This window comes from Plecotus auritus (genome assembly GCF_963455305.1).
Source record: "Plecotus auritus genome assembly, chromosome: 1".
NCBI classification, from domain to species: domain Eukaryota; kingdom Metazoa; phylum Chordata; class Mammalia; order Chiroptera; family Vespertilionidae; genus Plecotus; species Plecotus auritus.
In genome coordinates, this window is record NC_137770.1 from 217,362,235 (window position 1) to 217,384,114 (window position 21,880).

The 21,880-nt window shown below is 41.1% G+C and overlaps 1 protein-coding gene across 1 annotated transcript in view; it reads left to right on the plus strand.

The window, feature by feature from the left end:
* Positions 1 to 21,880, plus strand: part of TXK (TXK tyrosine kinase) — a gene marked incomplete at both ends in the record, with an annotated part of 68,119 nt that overhangs the window by 9,779 nt on the left and 36,460 nt on the right. Inside the window, 4 exons of the mRNA XM_080666945.1 lie at positions 12,347 to 12,401; positions 13,757 to 13,859; positions 14,628 to 14,833; positions 17,665 to 17,730. Coding sequence (XP_080523071.1) covers positions 12,347 to 12,401; positions 13,757 to 13,859; positions 14,628 to 14,833; positions 17,665 to 17,730 — 430 coding nt within the window. The remainder of the gene's footprint in view (positions 1 to 12,346; positions 12,402 to 13,756; positions 13,860 to 14,627; positions 14,834 to 17,664; positions 17,731 to 21,880) is intronic.

The following is a 21,880-nucleotide window of genomic DNA, read 5'->3' on the forward strand; positions in this document are numbered from 1 at the left end:
TTGGATTCTTCTTTCTTCTTGCTGTTCTGACTGTTTTCTGTTTCCTTATTGTCAGAGATAGCAGGATTGCTGCTCAGCACTGCTGCGCTGAGCTGTTCTGAGTCCATGTATTCTTCTAAATTCTTCCCGACTACTCCAGGGCTGGTTCTTCCTCGAACCCTGCCCACTGAACTAACTGTTGGGAACTCAGTCCAAGTTCCTCCTTTATCTTCTGCTCACAGAGACACAGGCCAATCCTCGGTGGCGGGAAGATAGAGAAGCCATGAGAAGTGTTGGGTGTATAAGAATGAGTCTTTATTGCAGAACCAGTGGCCACATAGCCATCAGATAAGACAGTTTCTTACAGTAAAATCCATACAGGCCAGGCAGCCGGACACTGACTGGTGAATACGTGTCTTTCTCACAAAAGCAGCATTAATCTCTGTCCCCACTGTTAGTATCTGAGCAGCCTCATGCTGCCCCAGACTCACTGCCTTACATTATAGCAGCACCTGAGCCCTCCCTTAGAGCTACAGCCTCAGTAGCTCCCCTGGCTCAGCAGCTTCTCCTGTCTCCCCTGCCCAGCACACTGGCTGGTTAACATGGTAGCTATATCTGAGCTCTATGAGCTCTTAGCCTTACATCATAGCAGGATCAGCTCTCAGCTCTATCTGAGCTCTCTAGCCTCTCCTGCACACATAGGAGCTGCATTCTCTGTGTCTACTGTCTCTGCTTCTCTGAGCTCTCTCTGCCCAGCTGCTCTCCCTCTAGCAGACTTCTTCACACACTCTTGGTCAGTAAACTGTACATTACTCCAGAGGCAAAGAGTGGGCACCAACAGTGACATCAGTCATTTGGGTTACAGAAGGGCACAGTGTACCATGTGTCCTTGCACCCACTTGGTATCTTAGCCTGATTAGGATTTCCAGGCTCAGAGTCCTTGGACATCCATCCCAGAAAGGCCTTGAACATCCCGGTGTGTGAATAACAAGGCCTCTGTGCTCTCACTGGCGAGGTTCCCACACTTATATTCCAAATAGCTGATTTGATCCTCTGCTTCATCTACTCTACTGTAAATTATTCTTCCTTTCAGTTAGTGTATTCTTCATTTCGGACTGGTTCTTTTTTTATGATTTCCATGTCCTTTTTTTATGCTGTTGAAATTCTCATTAAGTTTCTTGAGTATCTTTAGAACCATTGCTTTGGAACTCTGTATCTGATAGTTTGCTTGCCTCCATTTCATTGAGTTCTTTTTCTGGAGATTTCTCCTGTTCTTTAATTTGGGACCTGTTTCATTTCTCTCCTCATTTTGGTGCTTCCCTGTGTTTGTTTCTATGTATTTGGTAGAGCTGCTACATCTCCTGGTCTTGGTAGGGTGGCCTAATGTAGCAGGTGTCTTGTAGGGACCAGTGGCACAGCCTCCCCCATTACTTGAGCTGGGCACACCAGGTGTGCCTCCCATGTGGGCTATGTGCACCTCCTGTTGTAGTTGAGCCTTGATTGAGCCTATTGGCACATCACTGGGAGGGACTGACCTCCAGGCTGATTGCCTTCGAGGCCTGGCTGCAACTACTGTGGACAAGCTGTTGTGCATGGGCCGACCCCACACTAGCAGGACTTGCTTCAGTGGGGCTTTGGCGCCCACTGTATTCGCCCTTTGAGAATGTCACTCGTGGGGGTGGTTGGATTGTAATCTGGCATGGTTTGAAGCTGTCCATTAGGTGCACAGCTCTGGGGCCTTCCAGGAGATGCAGGCCAAGGTCCTCCACTGCCTGTGCCCCCTACCCATAGCCACCTGGCATGAGCTACAGTGATCTGCGGATGGCGCTACTTATGCCAGGCTGGGAAGTGCCCAGGAGAGGCCAAGCTGCAAACGGAGGCTGGCTGCTACTGGTGCCAGCCCTTCAGTCACTTAGCGAGAGGTACAGGTACACAGAGACCAGGGGCCACTTGTCTGAAAGGCTTTAGTGAAGTCTGAAGCATGAGCTGAGAGGCTGTTTGTATGGAAAGGCCACTGGAAAACGCTTGGGTGGGCCCACGAGTTGAGTAGGGTGGGGTCTCAGGGAATCACCAGGTTGGGGTAAACAGTCTTAGGGAAAAGAGATCAGTGCCCTGACTAAATAGTCAGGTACTGCATGTTTTAAAAATTCTTACAGTACACTGGTTGAAAATCGCTGCCTTAGATAAAAAAAAAAAAAAATGACAACAGCCAACACAACAATAGTTATAGGTATTCATGCCCTGTCTTGAACCATAAATATATAGGTCATATAATAGAGTTATACAGTATCTTATTGGTCATATCACATAAGAAGGTTGCATCTGATTGGTTAATTCTTGGTACCAGAAATCCTATATGCAAGTATAGGTACCTGATTTTATTTTATTTTATTATTATTTTTTTAAATATATTTTATTGATTTTTTACAGAGAGGAAGGGAGAGGGATAGAGAGTTAGAAACATCGATGAGAGAGAGACATCGATCAGCTGCCTCCTGCACAGCCCCTACTGGGGATGTGCCCGCAACCAAGGTACATGCCCTTGACCGGAATCGAACCCGGGACCCTTGAGTCCGCAGGCCGACGCTCTATCCACTGAGCCAAACCGGTCAGGGCTATAGGTACCTGATTTAAAAAAAAAAATTCACTTTGGAACAAAAAGGGTAGGTAATTATTATTATTATTATTATTATTATTATTATTATTATTATTATTTTGTACATCAGCCAAAGTTATACCTTTTTTTTTTGTCAGATCGGCAAAGTATATATTTTTTGGCATGCCACAGAATTTTAGTAATTAGATTATGTGTGTTGTGAAGTGAAAAAGGTTGAAAATCACTGCCATATGTGTCCTAATATAGAAAAAAATTGAACACCGGAGAGGTTTTAGCCATTTTATTTAGCATCTCATAGTTTAATGCTTGGTTTTGAATAAGCCTTTTTCTTTCTTTTTAATATATCTGGAACAAAAGATTAGACTATGGCCTACTACAAGTGCTAGCTAAAGCTCCGGAAGCTCAGTTTTCTTCCATTTTGCTGTTCCACATAGTAGAACAGTTGACCACAAAAGATTGTGGTAAGCCTAGCTTTCTCTGCAGCCAGCATCGAGCTGTGAGATATCATGTGGTGAATGAGGTACTGAGAAGTGGAGCCCAGATCTGACATGATGGTGTAGCTATTGGGGAAGCCTTACTTAATAGTCATTTATTGTGTTTTGCTATGTATGAGGCACCGATGTTGGATGCTGTAAAGAACACAAAAATGTATAAGATGCAGTCCCTGAAATTGGAGAGCTTACAGTCTAGATCAGTGGTTCTCAATTAGGGGACATTTGACAATTCCTAGAAACATTTTGGTGGTCACAGCTAGGAGGGGGGCAGGTGCTAGTGGGGTGTGGAGGTGTTGGTGCTGGCATGTAGTACATAGTGGTCAGTGATGCTGCTAAACAACCTACAATACACAGAACAGCCCCCACAACAAAGAATAATTCAATTTAAAATGTCAATAGTGGTTTGAGAAACCCTGTGAGAAACTGAAACCCACACAAAGAAATTTTAATGACTATCTAATTAAGGGCCACAGGGTAGAGTAGAACACATGTTCTTTGGGAGCCAAAGGAAGGTAAGTTGGGAGTGGATTGCAATGGCTTTTTTTCCTTTTTTTCAGGCCAGAGGCAGGCAAGGTGTCTGTGAGAATAGAGCAAGTGGGAGAAGCTGGTGCAGCAGGAACTGGGGAACACTAAGAGTCCAAGTGGGACTGGCCATATGATGGAAGGCCTTTAGCACAGGGGAGGTAAAGTCTTGATGCCATGTGTGATTAAGAGCCTTTTTTGATGCTGAAGATATAGAGCAGTTGGCTGAGACAGATTCTTAGGGAAACGAGTATATAGAATGGATCGGAGGAGAGAGGGCTCAGAGGCAGGGTATTTGGCCAGTTCATTCAGGCACTGAGCAAACACTAGTTGCACAGAGGTTAAGAGAAGAGACTGGGATCAGGCTGCCTGGGATCCAGTCCTGCTCTCCACTTACAAGCCCTTGACTCTCAGCAAGGAAGATTCTCTTTGTTGTTCACATTCAGCATTGTGAAGTGCCATCTACTTCACACTGTGAGGATTAAATGAATTAATGCAGAAATACAGGTGTGAGCTGAATAGGGCTTGGGCTGGGTCCGTAGCAGGAGAGATAAGTAAAATGCCAATCTGAACAGAATAATGGCAGATTGAATGTTAAGGATGGGAATCAGAAAGAATTCAAGATTTCTATGATAGACTCATACATACACAGACATGGCAAATTGGGAAGGGAAACTGACAGAATAGTTTTCTTATTGGGACTAGCGAGGAAGATGATAATTTTGGTTGGGCAAAAGGTAAGACAGTGGTTGAAATGAAGAAATAAGCCTTTTGCACCTATCACTAAAAAATCATGTATATGTAAAAACTTACTAATGCTAAAATAGGCACCTATCTAGCCCACAATCTTACCTGATTTTCTGGAGTTTTTCCTTTTTTGCAATCTACAAATTTTAGTTTTTGAAATATTTCAAGCATATGGAAAAATAAAGAGAGTACTGTAACATGCCAGTGATTATCCAAGGCAGGGGTCCTCAAACTTTTTAAACAGGGGGCCAGTTCACTGTCCCTCAGACCATTGGAGGGCTGGACTATAGTTTAAAAAAAAAACTATGAACAAATTCCTATGCGCACTGCAGGCCCGGGACAAGTTGGCTGCTAAGCAGGACAGGCAGCGGCACCCAGCGGGCTGGATAAATGTCCTCGGTGGGCCGCATGTGGCCCGCGGGCCATAGTTTGAGGACCCCTGATCCAAGGAGTAAAGTGACCATTATCAATGCTCTTTGGCTTAGATAACATTACAGATCCTCCTCAACTCATGATGGTTTTATATCCTGATACTGAAAGTGGAAAATGTCATAAGTTGAAAATGCATTAAAACACCTGACCTACCGAGCATCATAGCTTAGACCAGCCTACCTTATACGTGCTCAGAACACAAGATTCAGAAAACGCTGGCAATATTGGTTGTGTGATCATGTGGCTGACTGGGGGCTGTGGCTTGCTTCAGCTGCCCAACATCACGAAAGAGTCTTGCACCACATATTACTAGCCTGGGAAAAGATCAAAATTCAAAGCATGGTTTCTACTGAATGCATATCGCTTTTGCACCATTATCATCCATCTTGAAAAATTTATTAAAGTTGAACCATTGTAAGTTGGACTCATCTATAAATGGTTTTAGTTTATCTTAAAACATGAGACCATAGGTAATTGTTGCTCACCTTGCTGGGCCATCTTATAAAGGTTTCTAGGCTGAATACAGATTTTACTCTGCATTGGCCTATGGCCACATTATTCTCCATCTTCAGTGTCTAATGAGACTCCCTACCACATAGACAGTTGGGGTCCTATCTTCCTTTACTTGAAGGACTTTCATAATCTCATTCTACCACCTCTCTTACTGTTCCCTGTGTCCTATTGTCCCTGTTTAGTCTGTCCCCAAATACAGTTTCCATTTTCTCATTAGGACTAAATCAAGACAGGTGGGCACTCTGAAAAGGTTATAATTTGATGCTCCTTCAAACCAATTCATTTACATATTCATTCACTCAATAAATATTTGTTGAGTATGTATTTTATGTGTCAAACACTGTTCTAGCCTCTTGGGATATAACTGTGAAGAAAATAGACAAAGATCACTGTTTATCTTCTAATAGGGGAGATAGACAGTAAAAAATAATAAACAAATGAATTGCATAATACATTGGAAAATGAGAAATGCTGTTAAAAAAAAGAAAAAATAGTAGAGGAAAGTAAGTAATCTCAAAGTTAGGGAGTGCAAGTGATAATAATAATCGTCCAGAGTACTTAGGAAGGTGAGGTTTGAGCCGACTTGAAGGAACGGAATGAAAAAGGTTAATACTTGGGTGAACAGTGGTTGAAGCAAAACAAAAGCTAAGAAGCCATGGTGCGAACAGGCCTGGGGTGCTCCAGAAGCAGCAGTGAGGGTAGTGTGGCTGGAGGAAGAGAGCAGAAGTGTACTGGCGAGAAGGTGAGAGACCACAGGAGGCGAGGACATGAAGAGTGTTATAGGCTATCGTGAGAAATTTGGCTATATCTCCAGTGAAATGGGGACCCATTCTGAGGTTTGGAGATAAGGAGTAACCTGATCCTATCTAGGTTTTAAATGAATCACTCTGGCCATGGTGTTGAGAGTAAACCGTAGGAGGTTCTGGATAGAAGCAGGAAGAAGTTAGGAGCTGTTGGTATAATCCAGACAAGATGATGGTGGCTTAGACCAGGGTAATAACAGATGGTGGGAAAAAGCAGTAAGATTCTGTGTGTGTATGTGTTAAATAGAGGTGAAATAAAACATGAAGCAAAATGAATCCTATATAATAAAAGGGTAATATGCAAATTGACCCTAACGATGGAACAACTGGGACCAACTGGTTGCTATGATGCACACTGACCACCAGGAGGCAGATGCTCAATGCAGGAGCTGCCCCCTGGTGGTCAGTGTGCTCCCACAGGGGGAGCTCCGCTCAGTAACAAGCTGGACTGACGGCTGCGAGTGGAGCGGCGGTGGTGGGAGCCTCTCCTGCCTCCTTGGCAGTGCTAAGGATGTCCAACTGTGCTTAGGCCCACTACCTGGGGGGTATCAGGCCTAAGCCATCAGTCAGACACCCCCTGAGGGCTCCCGAGCTGCCAGAGGGATGTCTGACTGCCAACTTAGGCCCAATCCCCCAGCGAGTGGGCCTAAGCTGGCAGGTGGACATCCCCCGAGGGATCCCAGACTGTGAGAGGGTGCGGGCCAGGCTGAGGACACCCCCTCTAGTATATAAATAAAACAAAACAAAAATGACAGCATAAAATGTACCATTTTAACCATTTGTAAGTGTACAGTGGCATTAAGTACATTCGCCTGTGGTACAACCATAGTCACCATTCATCTCCAGAACTTTTTCATCATTACAAACTGAAACACTTGGATATATTTTTAAGGCAGAGTCAGCATACTTTTCTGATAGGTTGAACTGGGGTGTGAGAGAGAGGGGTAAAAGGTGACACCAAGATTGTCAGCCTGTACATCTGGAAACATGGTCTAGCTATTGACAAGATGGACAAGGATGGGCAGAGCACATTTAGAGAAGAAGTTCAGATCAGATTTCTTAGTTAATTTGAAGTGTCTACTAGATATCCCAGTGGAAAATTTGAGATGCATTTGGGTATATAAGTCTGGAGTTGATTATAACTGGGTTAGAGGTGTATATTTAGGTGTCCTCAACATATATTTATATTCCTATATAATAAAAGGCTAATATGCAAATTGACCAAACAGCAGAATGACCAGTCTCTATGATGCACACTGACCACCAGGGGACAGATGCTCAATGCAGGACCTGCCCTCTGGTGGTCAGTGTGTTCCCATGGGGGAGTATTGCTCAGCCAGAAGCCCTGAGCTGGGTTCATGGCTGGTGAGTGCAGTGGTGGTGGTGGGAGCGTTAAGGATGTCCGACTGCCGGCTTAGGCCCACTCCCCACGTCAGCCATCAGTTAGACATCGCCCAAGGGCTCCCGGACTGCTAGAGGGAGCAGGCTGGGCTGAGAGACCTCCTACCCCCGAATGCAAGAATTTCATGCACCAGGCCTCTAGTATATATATATTTAATTAAACATTTTTTTAGTTTAAATTATTGGGGTGACATTGGTTAATAAGATTATATAGGTTTTACTAGTAAGTGTACAATGGATATCTACCTGGTAGATGGTTTTTAAACCACCACTAGAAATGATACAATCAAGGGAGTAAATAGGACAGAGAAAAGAGAAGAGATCAAAAGCTTTGGGGCAGTTCAGCATTAGATGCAGTCTCAGAGGTTAGGAAGGACAAGAAGAAAGCAGCAAAGGAGACAGAAGGACAACCAAGAGGACGTGGTGTCAAGTGCTGTTGAGAGGTCAAATAAGTTTAGGACTTAGAACTGATAATTGGATATAGAAGTATGGCGGTCACTGGTGGCCCTAACAAAGCAGTTTGGAGGGAAGGGTAGGGACAAAAACTTGAATGGGTTAAGAGAAAATGGGAGGGGAAGAATTGGGGGCAGCAAGTAAAGACTACTCATTTCTAGATTTTACTATAAATGGGGAGCAAAGCTGAAGGAGGAAATAAGATCAAGAGTGGTTTGTTTTGTTTTGTTCTTAATGGGTGAAGTAATAGCATATTTATATGCTGATGGGAACGATCCAGTAGAAAAGGAAAAATAGTGACATGGGAGAGGAAGGGAATATTTAAAAATTTTTGAATTTGAAAACCTCCACATGTGGCTTTGTCACATTTTGTCACAATCTACACCATACTTTGACCTGCTTCACTCATTTGTGTAACCTACATTTTACTTTGCATCCCCTGGCCTGAATAGATACAGATCTCTATGAGGCTGTAAAACAACACTGAAATAAATTGGTGTGAATATAAATTAAAACCACTCCTGCCAGGGTAGACAGAGACCTCAAGTGCTAATTAGAAGTGTTTTTGGCAGGTTGCTCATGCAGACACTATCAGGTGAAAATTGACAGTCAGAAGCAATTGAAATCCAAACACCTGATAACAAATAATGTTGTGCAGATTTTTGGGACTTAGTAATTTATTTTATTTTAGCCTCCAGAAATAAACCTTGGGTAATGAGTGGTTTCTGGGTACAAGTAAAGGAAGAGAGAAAGCAATTAAATCAGGAATGAGTGGTGAAACAGCAGTGGGAACAAAGATGTCTTTGCCTAGGCTTGCACCAGGACTCTATTTTTTAGAAGTAAGACATTTACCACTGGACCACCAATGTATCCATAGCCCAAAGACTGCGTAACGGTTATATCCAGACCAGAGAAAGGCAAGTAACCAGTACATGAATCTAGGTTTAGAAGGTCAACTTCTGTGAAAGGAAAGGGAACTAATATATACTAACTACTTTGCTGAACAGCTTTATTCTTATCCCCGCTGTTTTACCCTGGGAAGATGAACTACAGGGATTAAATGTGGTAGCCAGTCTCCATGCTGGCTTAGTGACCCCAACCTGTTGGTAGTCATTCTTCTCCACCCTGCAGTCTATCCTGGAAAGTAATCTGTAGGGGTTGGTTCAACATGCTTCTAAGCCTCTGGCTTGTGGTTGGATTACACCCTGTGGGAGCCCTGGAAGGAAGGTGTGGTGAGGTTGCTCAAGTTAACTGTGTACCTCAACAGCAGATCATTCCTCCTATCAAGCTGGTGTCTGCTCCACTCAACATTCTCTCCCTGTTCTGCTGGACCCATGCTTCTGTGCATCTTTTGTGGTCTCCATACCCCCATCCACACTTTGGTAATCAGTCCCTTTGTAAATAAAACTTTAAACAAATTATTTTAAGCAAGTCGTGTTTCATATTGGAACTCTGACTGATAAAATTGGTATCAGAAGCGGCTCTAGGAAACAGAGTCACAACTGGACTTGGGATGTATTTGGTAATATATTTAAAGGTCCAGGAATAGCCTCATTGCAGGGACAAATAACCCAATTATAAATTACTTGAATTATCATTGGTAGTAGCCGGGAAAAAGGGAAAAATGTTGGCTGTAAAGAGCTTCTGAAAGTCCCATGCATGAGAATCACAGCACAAACCCCTGGAGTAAAGGCTTGACCCTGTGCCAATAACTATTTTCAATTTGAAAAGTAGCTCCTGGCTTGTTACTGGTGAATACTGAATGCCTGACCATGGATCATGAAATATTTATGTGATGCAAACTACCTAGCATGAGCTGAGTTATGAAATTCACTGAACCACAAATTTGGGCATGCACTGCAGTAATCCATCAGAATATGGAAGTGGTATATATGAAAGTGGGCCCTAGTTGATCCAAGAAAGCTTCATGAACAGGTGACTTATATTCACATGGTACCTGTTTTTTCTACTTCTCATTTAAATCACACTAGAGGCCTCCAGGAAATTCCCTATCAGACCTGATTTATAAACAGATCTGCATCCTGAGCCCACAGGAATGGAAAGTCAACAGCCATTGTGCTACAGCCCGGTGCAGGGGTGCCCTAAGATAGTGCTGAAATAAAGTCCTCCCAGAACTTTAAATACATCAGTTTGTTCACTTCATTAGGGCAAGATAGTGTCAGGCATTGCTCTACGTTTTCTCATGGGCAATGGCAAGAAGTTGGCCTGCTGGTTGGGAGCATTGAACGAACAAGATCAGGAGATTGGTGCCAAGGAGATCTGGGGGAGAGAAATACATTTGAAACTCTTGCAATGGGGACAGTATGCAAAGATATCTACAAGATTATCTACTCTGTTGTGTTAGCCTTTTCTTAGTTTCATTGGTGCTTGCTCAATGGTTCTCTGAATACTCTAACAGTGTGTCCCATAATTCAGAAGGAGCTGGCTTGACAGGACAGAGGAAGGGTTGGGTGAAAGCTCAATTACTATAACATCTAGGAGACAACATGTTGCACAGTTGGAGTGGTGTCCTATAAGATGCAATAAATGTTTTAAAACCAGCAGCAAATATGTAGCCAGGATACGTGAGTCAAGATTGGAGTGGTCCCTCTCACCATTCAACCTAATAACTCATTGGCATATTTTTGTTCTCTTTCCCTCTGACCTTGGGTTTAGTGGATTTGGAGATTTCATTGCTTGAGAAAAGAATTCTTTTCTTGGGGAATATTGGAGGTTGAGACTGCCCTCTGAACATTTTGGATTCCTTGTATTTCTGAATTGGAGTCAGTGTAGCTGGAATGAACGTCCTGCTTGCCAGGAAGAAGTTGGGTTGGTCCATCACAATGAGGACAAGGAGGACTCTGATGCTGAGAGGTGGACTGCACTGGGTGTGTTCTGTTTGTGCCCCTCTCCCATGTTCCAGGACGTTAGAGATAATATCTCAACAACCCTATAATAATCACAGGTCTTCCTGATTACTCTCTTGCTGTAGACCTGACATTGTTCTAGGTACTTTACATGAATTGATTCACTTCATCCTCACAGTAGTCTTACATGCTAAATATCCCATTATTCTCATTTTACAGATAAGGAAACTGCTTAAGTAACTTGTCCAAACCCACAAAGTTAGATGTTAACCTCTGCCCTATCAGGCTTCTCAAGGGGGGTAGGTATGATTATTTTGTTTTTACACGCAAAAAGCGAAGAATTAAAGAAGTAAAGGGATTCATCTCAGGTATAGTCAGCCACACAGCTAGGATTCAAATCCAGATCTGTCTACCCTCAAAGCTAATGCTACTGTCTAATGCACTCTGCTTCCTTCACAGTACTTCATTTTCAGGTGTGAATAGAAGAAAGAGCTGACTGTGAAATGCAAATTCAATGAACACAAAACATCCTTTTGATAAATTCAAAATTTATTTATTTATTTTTTAAAAGGCAAATGGTCTAACTCAGTAATTTTCAACCTTTTTCATCTCACGGCACACATAAACAAATTGCTAAAATTCTGTGGCACACCAAAAATATATATTTTTTGCTAATTTGATAAAAAAAGATAAAATTTTGATTCGGTCACACTGGATGGATATTGTTGTATTAGCTGTTGTCATATTTTTATTTGACAACCTAAGGGAAAAGAGGTCAGTGCCCCTGACTAAATAGTCAGGTATTACATGCTTTAAAAATCCTTGCGGCACAGCTGCTGAAAATCGCTGACCTAACTTAAATAAAAAAGATTAAGCTTGACAATAAAAGTGTAAGCATATCCCAGATTTACCAAGCTAGCTACTTCTTTTTTGAAATATTTATATTTGGACTTAATCCATAGAAAATTTGAAAGCCAAATATATATATATATATACACATATATATATAATATAAAATAAAGTAAGCATATTAAAATATAATGTATTAAATATAAATATATTTATGTTTTATAAAAATATATAAAATATATATAATAAACATTTTTTAAGGACATGTGATGACCTAATTCAAAATCACTGCGAGCAGATTCTCCAGGAGAACGTGGTGGAAGTCCATTCTTTTGTGCATTTGCTAGCTGACATCAGCCCTGACCAAGGTGAGGTAGAGCGTAGTGGTCATCCTTCGCCGACTGAGGAAATTGCACAAACCAGACCTGGCGAGAAGAGCCTGAGAAGGGAAACCACATTGATCAGGGTGCCAGTAACTTGCTTTCTTGGCAGGTTTCTCCTTCCGCTCATGAAGGAGGGCATGGTCGAACTTTGCACACATTTTATAATCATTCCTATCACCACTGCAGTGATAGGGGATATCCTCCTTTGGAATAGCACCCCCAGACTCATCTAGCGGATATCATGGACCCATGGCTTTCTAACAGTTGAGAATGCTCTGCTTTTCAGATAATACCATCCAGTCGATTTTCTGTTGTTGCTGTTGCTGTTCTGTGCAGAAGCGGTAAGTCTTGTTTCTGAGGCCAACTATTTGGAAATGAATGTGTTCAGTTTCGAGTCTCCATGTCTCTTTGTATCTGCTGTTGCCTTTGCCTGGGAAACCCTTCTCCCGTTTTTCCCCCTGTTAAATGTCTAGTTATTTAAAGCCATATGTCAAATGTCGGGCCTTCTATGATCCTTTCTTAATCCTTTTGGATTTAATTGCTCCTTCAATTGTCTTTCCAAAGCATGCAGTTCAATTCTTTATTTAATACTAGAGGCCCGGTGCATGAAATCGGTGCATGGGGGTGGGGTGGGGGTGTCCCTCAGACCAGCCTGAACCCTCTCCAATCTGGGACCTCTCAAGGAATGTCATCCTAAACTGGCAGTTGGACATCCCTCTTGCAATCCGGGACTGCTGGCTCCTAACCGCTCGCCTGCCTGCTGGCCTGATCCCCCTAACTGCTCTCCCCTGCCAGCCTGATCCCCCTAACTGCTCTCCCCTGCCAGCCTGATTACCCCCTAACTGCCTCTGCCTTGGCCCCACCACCATGGCTTTGTCTGGAAGGACGTCTGGTCTAATTAGCATATTACCCTTTTATTAGTATAGATTTATTTCATGTATCCTATTTATATGCCTGTGTTCCACTCTATAATTTTATGGGCAAGAATTCTGTCTTATTCATTTGAATATCTCCTCAAAACTATCAGTGTCTTTATACTTTGGTGTCCAGCAAATGATTGTATAAGAATAAAATCCAAAGCACCATGAAGTTAGTCACAGCTAACATTTAATGGGAGTGTTCCATATGTCAGATTGTGCTAAGAGGTTTGCATTTATTAGCTCAAGTAACTCTCAAAGCCACCTACGGACTTTTACGATCCCCATTTCACAGATGAGGAAATTGAGGCTTAGAGAGGTTACATTGCTTACCCAAGGCCACACTATGAAATGGTAGAGCTGGGATTCCTGTTCTTAATTACTATATCATGTCTACTTATAACAATAGATGCTATCAAATGAGGTAATGCATGTAAAATGAGTAACACTGTGCCTAATACAGTGTTTCATTATCATGTTTATGATTTTATGTCCTTAACATGGACCAGACTCTGTATTGGGCATGTGACATGTTTCTTCAATTTTATTTCATAACAACTTTATGTGCTCTTAGCACCTCTAGTTTCCAGATAAGAAACATTAAATTCTGAGAGGTAGTAACTTTCCCAAGGAAATGGTTAGTCTTCATAATTAAAAAAGCCTCGGGAAAGAGACCTGGATTTTTGTACTAGTTTTGGGATGATCTAGTGGATTTACAGATAACTTGAATAAAAATAATCACTTGTAACATGATCATTATTTTTTTTTTTTTATGTCAGGCAAGTGAGAACACAAATAAGCCTGAGCAATGATGAAGAACTCTCAGAAAAATACATTCAGCCTCGCAGGCAGTGGTTCAGTGAATTGAGAAGTAAGAAGCAAGTGAGTATCATCTTGATGGGTGGTAAGGGTGGGGGTCGAGGAAGCTTAGGTTTTTAGGGTCTGCTCCAATAGGTACTGTTTGCTACCATGCCCAGACCTACTATCGTGCTTGGCACCTAATAAGGGCTCAATAAACATTTAGCGAATGAGTTTTCTAGAAGAAAGTGAAAGAAAAAAAAAAAAGACCAGTTAACATAGCCTGCTCCGCTGTATTTTGGAAGAACTTGAAACTGGACAGTGAATAGGGAAAAAATGTATTCTGGCTACTGCCATTTTGAGGCCTGGATTTTTTTCAGTCCAGTGTTGGGAGAAACAGTGTTCTTAGGAAGCATGGTAAAGCCAAACACAAGCTTACAGCATCTGAAAGAAAAGGGCTGCTGTTCTTTTTCCGAGGGAGAAAAATCCGTAAGACAAAGTGAAACTATTGGGGAAGAAATCAAGGGAAAAAATATCCAATGTAAAAAAAAAAAAAAAAAAAAAAAAATCCAATGCAATGCTGGCCAGAGAATTGTGTGATCTTGAAAATTTACAAGACAATGAGTGTGTTGCTGGATCCAAAAGTTGTTTTATAGTTGGTCATTTCCTATGTTTATCCCACCCTGACTTCCGCTCTGGCACAGCTGGATGGGAGAAGGGGGCAGCAGGCAAAGATCCCCATTTCACAGATGAGGAAATTGAGGCTCTATGCCTCTTCTTGATGAGTACGGATTATGATTAGTATAGATTGTTGAAACAGTGGCACAGCTACTCACTGCTTGGTTTTCACAGTCCAGCAGGGGCCGTGTGCAACCATCAAAACGCAAGCCGCTGCCTCCCCTCCCGCCCACTGAGGTTGCTGAAGAGAATATCCGAGTCATGGCACTCTATGATTTTATGCCCAGAGAGCCCTGTGATTTAGCATTAAGGAGAGCAGAGGAATACCTGATCCTGGAGAAGTATGATACTCACTGGTGGAAGGCAAGAGACCGTTGGGGGTAAGATTGGTGGCTCGATCCTTATCAAATACCTCCTCTTTTATCCCCTACAGACTTCTGAAGCATAAAGAAGGCTGTTTACTGGCTCAGTTTCTCCGGGTTTATAACTTCCTTCTGTGTGAAATTAAACCTGTCCCTACAGCTCCCCATGCATATGAGAGCATTCTAGCAGCATGATTTCAGCAGCCTCTCAGAAGGAGATACACCTGGCTTCCGATTCCAATGCTGCCACCTACTATCGTGTCCTTCGAGCAAGTCATTTACCCTCTCTGAGTTTCCATTTCTTTTTTTTAAATATGTTTTTAAAAATTGATTTTAGAGAGAGAGGAAGGGAGAGAGAGATAGGAACAAGGATCGTTTCTGCATGCCCCCCACTGGAGATCGAGCCCTCAACCTAGGCATGTGCCCTGACTGGGAATCGAACCAGAGACCTCTTGGTGTGTGGGTCAGTGCTCAACCACTGAACCACACCGGCCGGGCTTCATTTCTTTTTTGTTTTGTTTTTGAAATTGAGCTGTAATTGGCATATAACATTCTATTAGTTCCAGGTGTACAACATAATCTATAATAATAAAAGTGTAATATGTAAATCGACCGAACGGCCGAACAGCGGAACGACCATACGGATGACCTTCCGGATGACCTTCTGGACGAAGCTAGGGCTGTGAGGGCCTCCAGTGATTGAATATTTGTATATATTTTAAAACGATCACCAGAAGAAGTTTAGGTAACATCTGTCACCATATATAGTTACAGAATATTTTTTCTTGTGATGAGAACTTTTAATGTTTAGTCTCTTAGCAACTTTCAAATATGCAATACAGTATTATTAACTATAGTCACTATGCTATCCATTACATCCCTAGAACATTTATTTTATCACTGGAAATTTATATCTTTTGATCTTCTTCACCAATTGTTTCGAACCCCACGGCACTCCCTCATCTCTGGCAACCACCAAGCTGTTCTCTTTATCTATGAGCTTTCAATTTTTAATGTAAAAAATCTTTTATATTCCACCTATAAGTGAGATCATACAGTATTTATCTTTTTCTCTGACTTATTTCACTTAGCATAATGCCCTAAAGTTCCATCTACATTGTTGCAAATCGCAAGATTTAATTATTTATTATGGCCAAATAATATTCCTTCCTATCTATCTATCTATCTATCTATCTATCTATCATCTCACATTTTCTTTATCCATTCTTGCATTGATGGATACTTAGGTTGGTTCCATGTCCTGGCTATTGAAAAAAATGCTGCAATGAAAATTGGGGTCCACATTAGCGTTTTTGTTTGTTTGTTTGTTTGTTTTTTTTCAGATAAATGCCCAGAAATAGAATTGCTGGATCACAAGCTAGTTCTATTTTTAATGAGTTTTTATGTCTTTATTTATAAAATGGGAATATTAATTCCAATAGGTTCCTATTCCGATTTATACTTTCTCTGGGAATTTGATGTGTTTTTTTGTTTTGATTTTTCCCGTTAAGCTTTAAGGTAGGAACAGAAACAGGCTCTTCCTTATAGAAATTTCTACAATGACTAGCTTTGGAAGTAGGTGCTGAATTAAGCAGCAAGGGGAAAAAGACCCGGGATGCAAACAGACTTCACTGTGTCAGTTGCAATAGATGGCTAATGCCTGACTGAAGTCCTGGCTAGAGAAGGATTCTGAGGAGTGTCTGGGCTCTCTGGGAGAGGATGCCGGTATTGATTTCTGATCTTTGTCAAGATTTGAAGATTATAAGTATATAAATATCAGAAGTATTTATATCACATGCCCTCTTCCTTTATACTTTCCTGATTATTTGACTGTCTTTCCAAATCTTAGTTTAGACTCAACACGTGATAGAGATGTTTCAGTGGGAAGAGAGTTATCAGTAGGTATAGGACTGTGGAAATAGCGACTGCAGGTGGCCTGTTGGCATGATTCAGACGAAAACAACCAACCAAACAATTAATATTTAACTTTGAAGTTAATAAGTGCATATAGTTCTTTATAATATGAAACATGAAAAACAATGCCAAAATTCTGCTTTGCCACACCTCCAAACCCAGTCTCTTTCTCAAAAATAAGCACCGTTATTCATTTAGTAAATCATTTTCCATGCACTATCATGCACATATTGAAATATATGGTATTGTTTGCAGATTTAATTTATCTAAACCTTACCACACTTGTCCTACAAGTTGCTTTTATTTCCAATAATATGTCTTGGGGATCTTTTTGTAATTTCAAATGTAATTTGAAGGTGTAGGTGTAGGAAAAGGGAATTCCTCACCCTGCTGAAGAGTGGGTAAATGGGTGTATGTCCCTTCTAGACAATTTGCTGTATCTACTGAAAGACGCACATGCGTAGTGTCCCAGCAATTTCTCTGCTTAGTGTCTGTCTTAGAGAAATGCCCCTCCTTGTGCAAAAACGGCACATTCAAGTGTTTCTTCATCACGTTGCTGAATAGGGACGTGGCTAAACTAGAATATCTACTCTATCGAATGCTCTGCAGCAAACAGTGTCTTTGTAATTGCGCCGTGGTTAACCTGGTCACTATGCCATCCCAGGGGTCATGTAAGTGCCCCGTTTCCTCTCTAAAAAGAGTCTGGTGTCATAAGACACCTTTAAACTACTCACATTGTAAGTCAGGATCTTACTATTTATTATATTGAGATTTTAGTTAAATGTGGAAGTGAAAAACCTGTTTTCCTCTATTAACAACTTCATCAGTAAAATGAACTTGACTTCCCCTACAGCCTTGACATTTATAAGAATTGTTGCCATTATAATGCTATAAAGTTGGCAAAATTTTTATTTTTGCTTTGTCTTTTGTTATAGGAATGAAGGCTTTATTCCAAGCAACTACGTGGCTGAAAACAAACTAACCAATTTAGAAATTTATGAGTAAGTGTCTTCCAAAATACGCTCTGTGGTTAATCTATGAAAATCAGCTACGTTTTGTCAGGTTAAAAGCTCAAATACTGTTTTTGGTCTGAAAAAGGAAAAGAAAGTAACACGTTCGGCAGCTCTAGCTCAAGAGGTCTTTGATCCTTATAATGGTTGATTCAGAAACTTCTTTTTCTTAAACTTATATTTGTTTCAGTTTGTGTAGCCATCTTTTTTGTTTTGACAGTGACAGCATGAAACCAAACACTCGCCTTGCACTTGTTTTACTATGTGTCCTAAATGGAAAATTATTTTTAAAAGGACATTAAATTTTCAATGAGTGGCAAATTGGACTTAATTTATAGACACACTAGTAGCCCTGCGCACGAATCCGTGCACCAGTAGCTCTCTGTGGGGCCTGGCTGCTCCATGCCCGCTGCCCAGAAGCTCTTGCAGCCCAGAGGCCCATCCGCGGCTGGGCACAGAACCCTTGCCTCATTGCCAGGGCAACGACACAAGCGTCCCCCTTCCCTTCCGCCCCCCGGTTGCTCCGTGCCCACTGCCCAGAGGTCCTCAGTGGCCGGGGTGAAACACTTGCCTCATCACCACGGCGACGAAGCAAGCATTCTGCCAGGCTGCTCACGCTGCCTGCTCTCAGCGGCTGCCCGCCCCCCCCCCCCCCCCCGGGACTGGGGGACTCCGGCAGGGCTGAGAGGACCACCACCTTTGTGATGGAGTGATGGTTAATTTGCATATTACCCTTTTATTAGATAGGATTACTCTATTTTGGTTCATGTTTTGAAATGTTTTAGAAATAGTTGCAGATGAGAATGGGGCCAGTGTAGTTTGGAAGAACTCTTGACATGTTTGCTGGAGTCCTGCTTAGAAATCTATTTTTGTTATATGGATTTGGAAGATAGAGGTGATCTTAGCAATCACTTGTTTAGACCTTCATTCTGCAGATCAGAATCTATGGTTGAGAGATTAATTTACACGTAGAGAGTAGGAAGCTGGGAGTGATCCTAATATTTTATAACTTCAGGTTCAATTTGAGCTCTTGAGTGCACGCCCCCCACTTAGATACTTGTTTTGCAATTAACATATGTTTCCAGCAGGTGGCAGTAGGTAATGAGTGGAGACATTAAGACAGGTGCTTCTCTGAGAACCAGGCAGCAAATACAAATTGAATGAGAGAACCCCTTGGTCTGCCTTGAGGCCAGACTCAGCATATCCCTTCCCTAAAACAAATCCCGTTTTTAAAGAATTGGTGAATAACATACACTTTATTGGAGGGGAGAAACAGGTGACAGATGACCACAGGATACATGACACACACCTAACCTTACTAGACTTCTCTATTAGCTATGTCTCAAGCTAGATCTCTCTCCCAAGTCACTCTCCTTGGCCCCATTAGAGGGTCTCTTCTCTCTCCTCTCCTTCACTCCCCTCTCTTGACCTGCGTCATTTAGCTTTGCTCTGAAATTCCAGTCTTCACTCGGTCAAACAAAGCCCTTCGGTGGCTGAACCCACCTTCCCTGGAAAACATTTCCACAACTGTCTACAGTTACTCAAGGATGGGCCATAGGAGGGTCACCACTATCTCCACTAAAGCTGACCAACACAAACAAGTCTCTCTCTCTCTCTTTTTGTGTATCCTCTTGCTTTTTTCTCTTTAATATATATTTTTTTCAATTACAGTTGATGTACATTGTTATATTAGTTTCTGGTGTACACTCAGTGTTTAGACATTTATATAACTTACAAAGTGATCACCCTGATAAATCTAGTACCCATCTGACACCACACATAGTTATTACAATATTATTGACTATATTCCCTATGCTGTACTTTACATTCCCATGACTATTCCGTAACTACCAGTTTGTACTTCTTCATCCCTTTACCTCAATCCCCCTCCCATCTGGCAAATATCAAATTGTTCTCTGTATCTGTGAGTCACAAACAGGTCTCTTTGAAAGCCAGGTCAGGGAAGTTTTGTTCGAAAATCTGCTAAGAAAAAAAAAAAAAAGACTTTTTTTTCCATATTAGAATCCCAATTTTGTTTTTCCAGGAGTTAAAGGAGACATGTGTAAAGGTACCTGTGTCTGGGGATTAGTGAATAGAAAATCATTTACCAGCAATCTTCCTTTCCTTTATTTCATTTTCAATGAATTTGCTCATTGCTGCCCCTGTTTAGACCAGTTCAACAACTTGTTTATATTATAGGTATTGGATCATTTGAATAAAACTACTCTGAGGTTAGAATAACAATTTCATTTCCTTGGGCCTTGATTTATGTGTCTTTAAAAGTTATTTTCTTTAATAACTCCAATTATGGGAAGACTGCTTTTTAGTTTTATTGCTATTTCTTAAAAAAAAAAAAAGGTTTGTTAGGATATAGATGTAATAATCACTAAAAGTGATCAGCCATTTACTCTGTGCCAAGCGCTGTTCTAATGGCTGTACAGAATTACTGCCCTAGGTCAAAGTACTGAAGTGTGGACATAGAAACTGGGGAAAATCTGGGTGCAAATCCTCATATCACCACTGATTAGTGCTTTGGCTGCAGGCACTTGCCTAATGTCTCCAAACATCCGAGTGATCTGAAAACTGGGGACAATAATACCTGTCTCATACAGTACAGAGTAAATGTTCAATAATTTCTAGCAATTATCAGTATTTCCTTGAACCGTGAAAATAACTAGAAAGGCATTTACAGTTTGAACCACCTTGCCCAGTATTGCAGGCATACTACATGTCATTCATCATACATGTCATAGTTACTTCAGTCCCCTGAATCACTTTATTTGTTCGATCTTTATTTATTGTACACTTACGCATTACCAGGTGTTAGCTTTTTCAGACACTGGAGATGCAACACGGAACACCCAGAAGCAGTCCCAGCTTCATGAGACTTACAGCTTCATGGGGAAATAGACATTAAACATCTCCAAATTCACAGATAAATATGTAACTTTAAATTGTAGTGTTGGGAAGAAACAGTGTGGGACACTGGGAGAAAGCAATGGGGAAGGAGGTATAATTTAGCTATAATTTAGAAAACAATGGGGAAGGAGGTATAATTTAGATGTTGGTTGGGGAAGACCTTTCTGAAGAAGTCACCTGAGGCTAAAGGTGGTAGGGGGTACTCAGGGGAGGGAATGCTGTGTCAATGTGAGCTCTGACATCTCAGGGGAGCCTTTATATGTAGAAATGTTTATGGCTGCTCTGGTTTTAAAATAATATCAATTATCAACAATACAATGTAAAAAACTAGTTTTCAGTAAGCCTTCAAATTTAACTTGTAAATCTTGATATACTCTTTATAAATATGAAAAAATAGGAACAATTACCTTATTTCAAACTCATCATATTAAATGTCCTTCAACAATCAGTCCTATTTATAAGTTCAGCTAATTAAATTTCCTGAAACATTTAACTGAATTAATAAACTGAATACATTCAGTTTTCTTTTTTTAGTTCTTCACATGCCAGACAGGACAAATCTGCAACTGCCATAGCCCTTTGCAAGTCTTTCCATAATCCTGGACATCTAATAAATTAAACTTAAGTGGTAAATCTAATAAATTAAACACATGTGAATCTCATCTAATCCTAGGTAGATCTAAATCAAGTCCTCTTAACCATGCAAATATTTTAAAAATGAGTCAAATTCCCTTGAACTTCAAATGCCAAGTCAAGATTAATTATAAATTTTAAACCAGAGGTAAATCCCAATATGCCAGATTCTTTTAAAACTATAGACATTTTAAATATCAAACATGGATTGTCCTGAACTTTATATGAGTCTGATTTATCTCATGATCTCTGCACTGACTGCTTAACCTTCTCAGGGTTAGGAAGTCACTTACTAAGAGAAGCAGATTTACCTTCTCAGATTGAAGAAGGTTTCTAGGTTGAAAACTTAAGAGTACAATACTATTACTCATTGATCAGAAATCTAAGACAGGGATGTGGGACCTGAGGCTTCCATATACACAAGATGTTTATACTCAACCAGAGTTGGATATGCTGGATTTTTAAAATATGTCAATAGAAGCCCTGTCCCAAGTCCCAGGCCCACGTCCTTGGTATCAGTTTTACAATTAGTGTTGTCTAGGTACGAGTTACAGCCTTACCAATTTAAAAAACACGCACAACTCTTCTA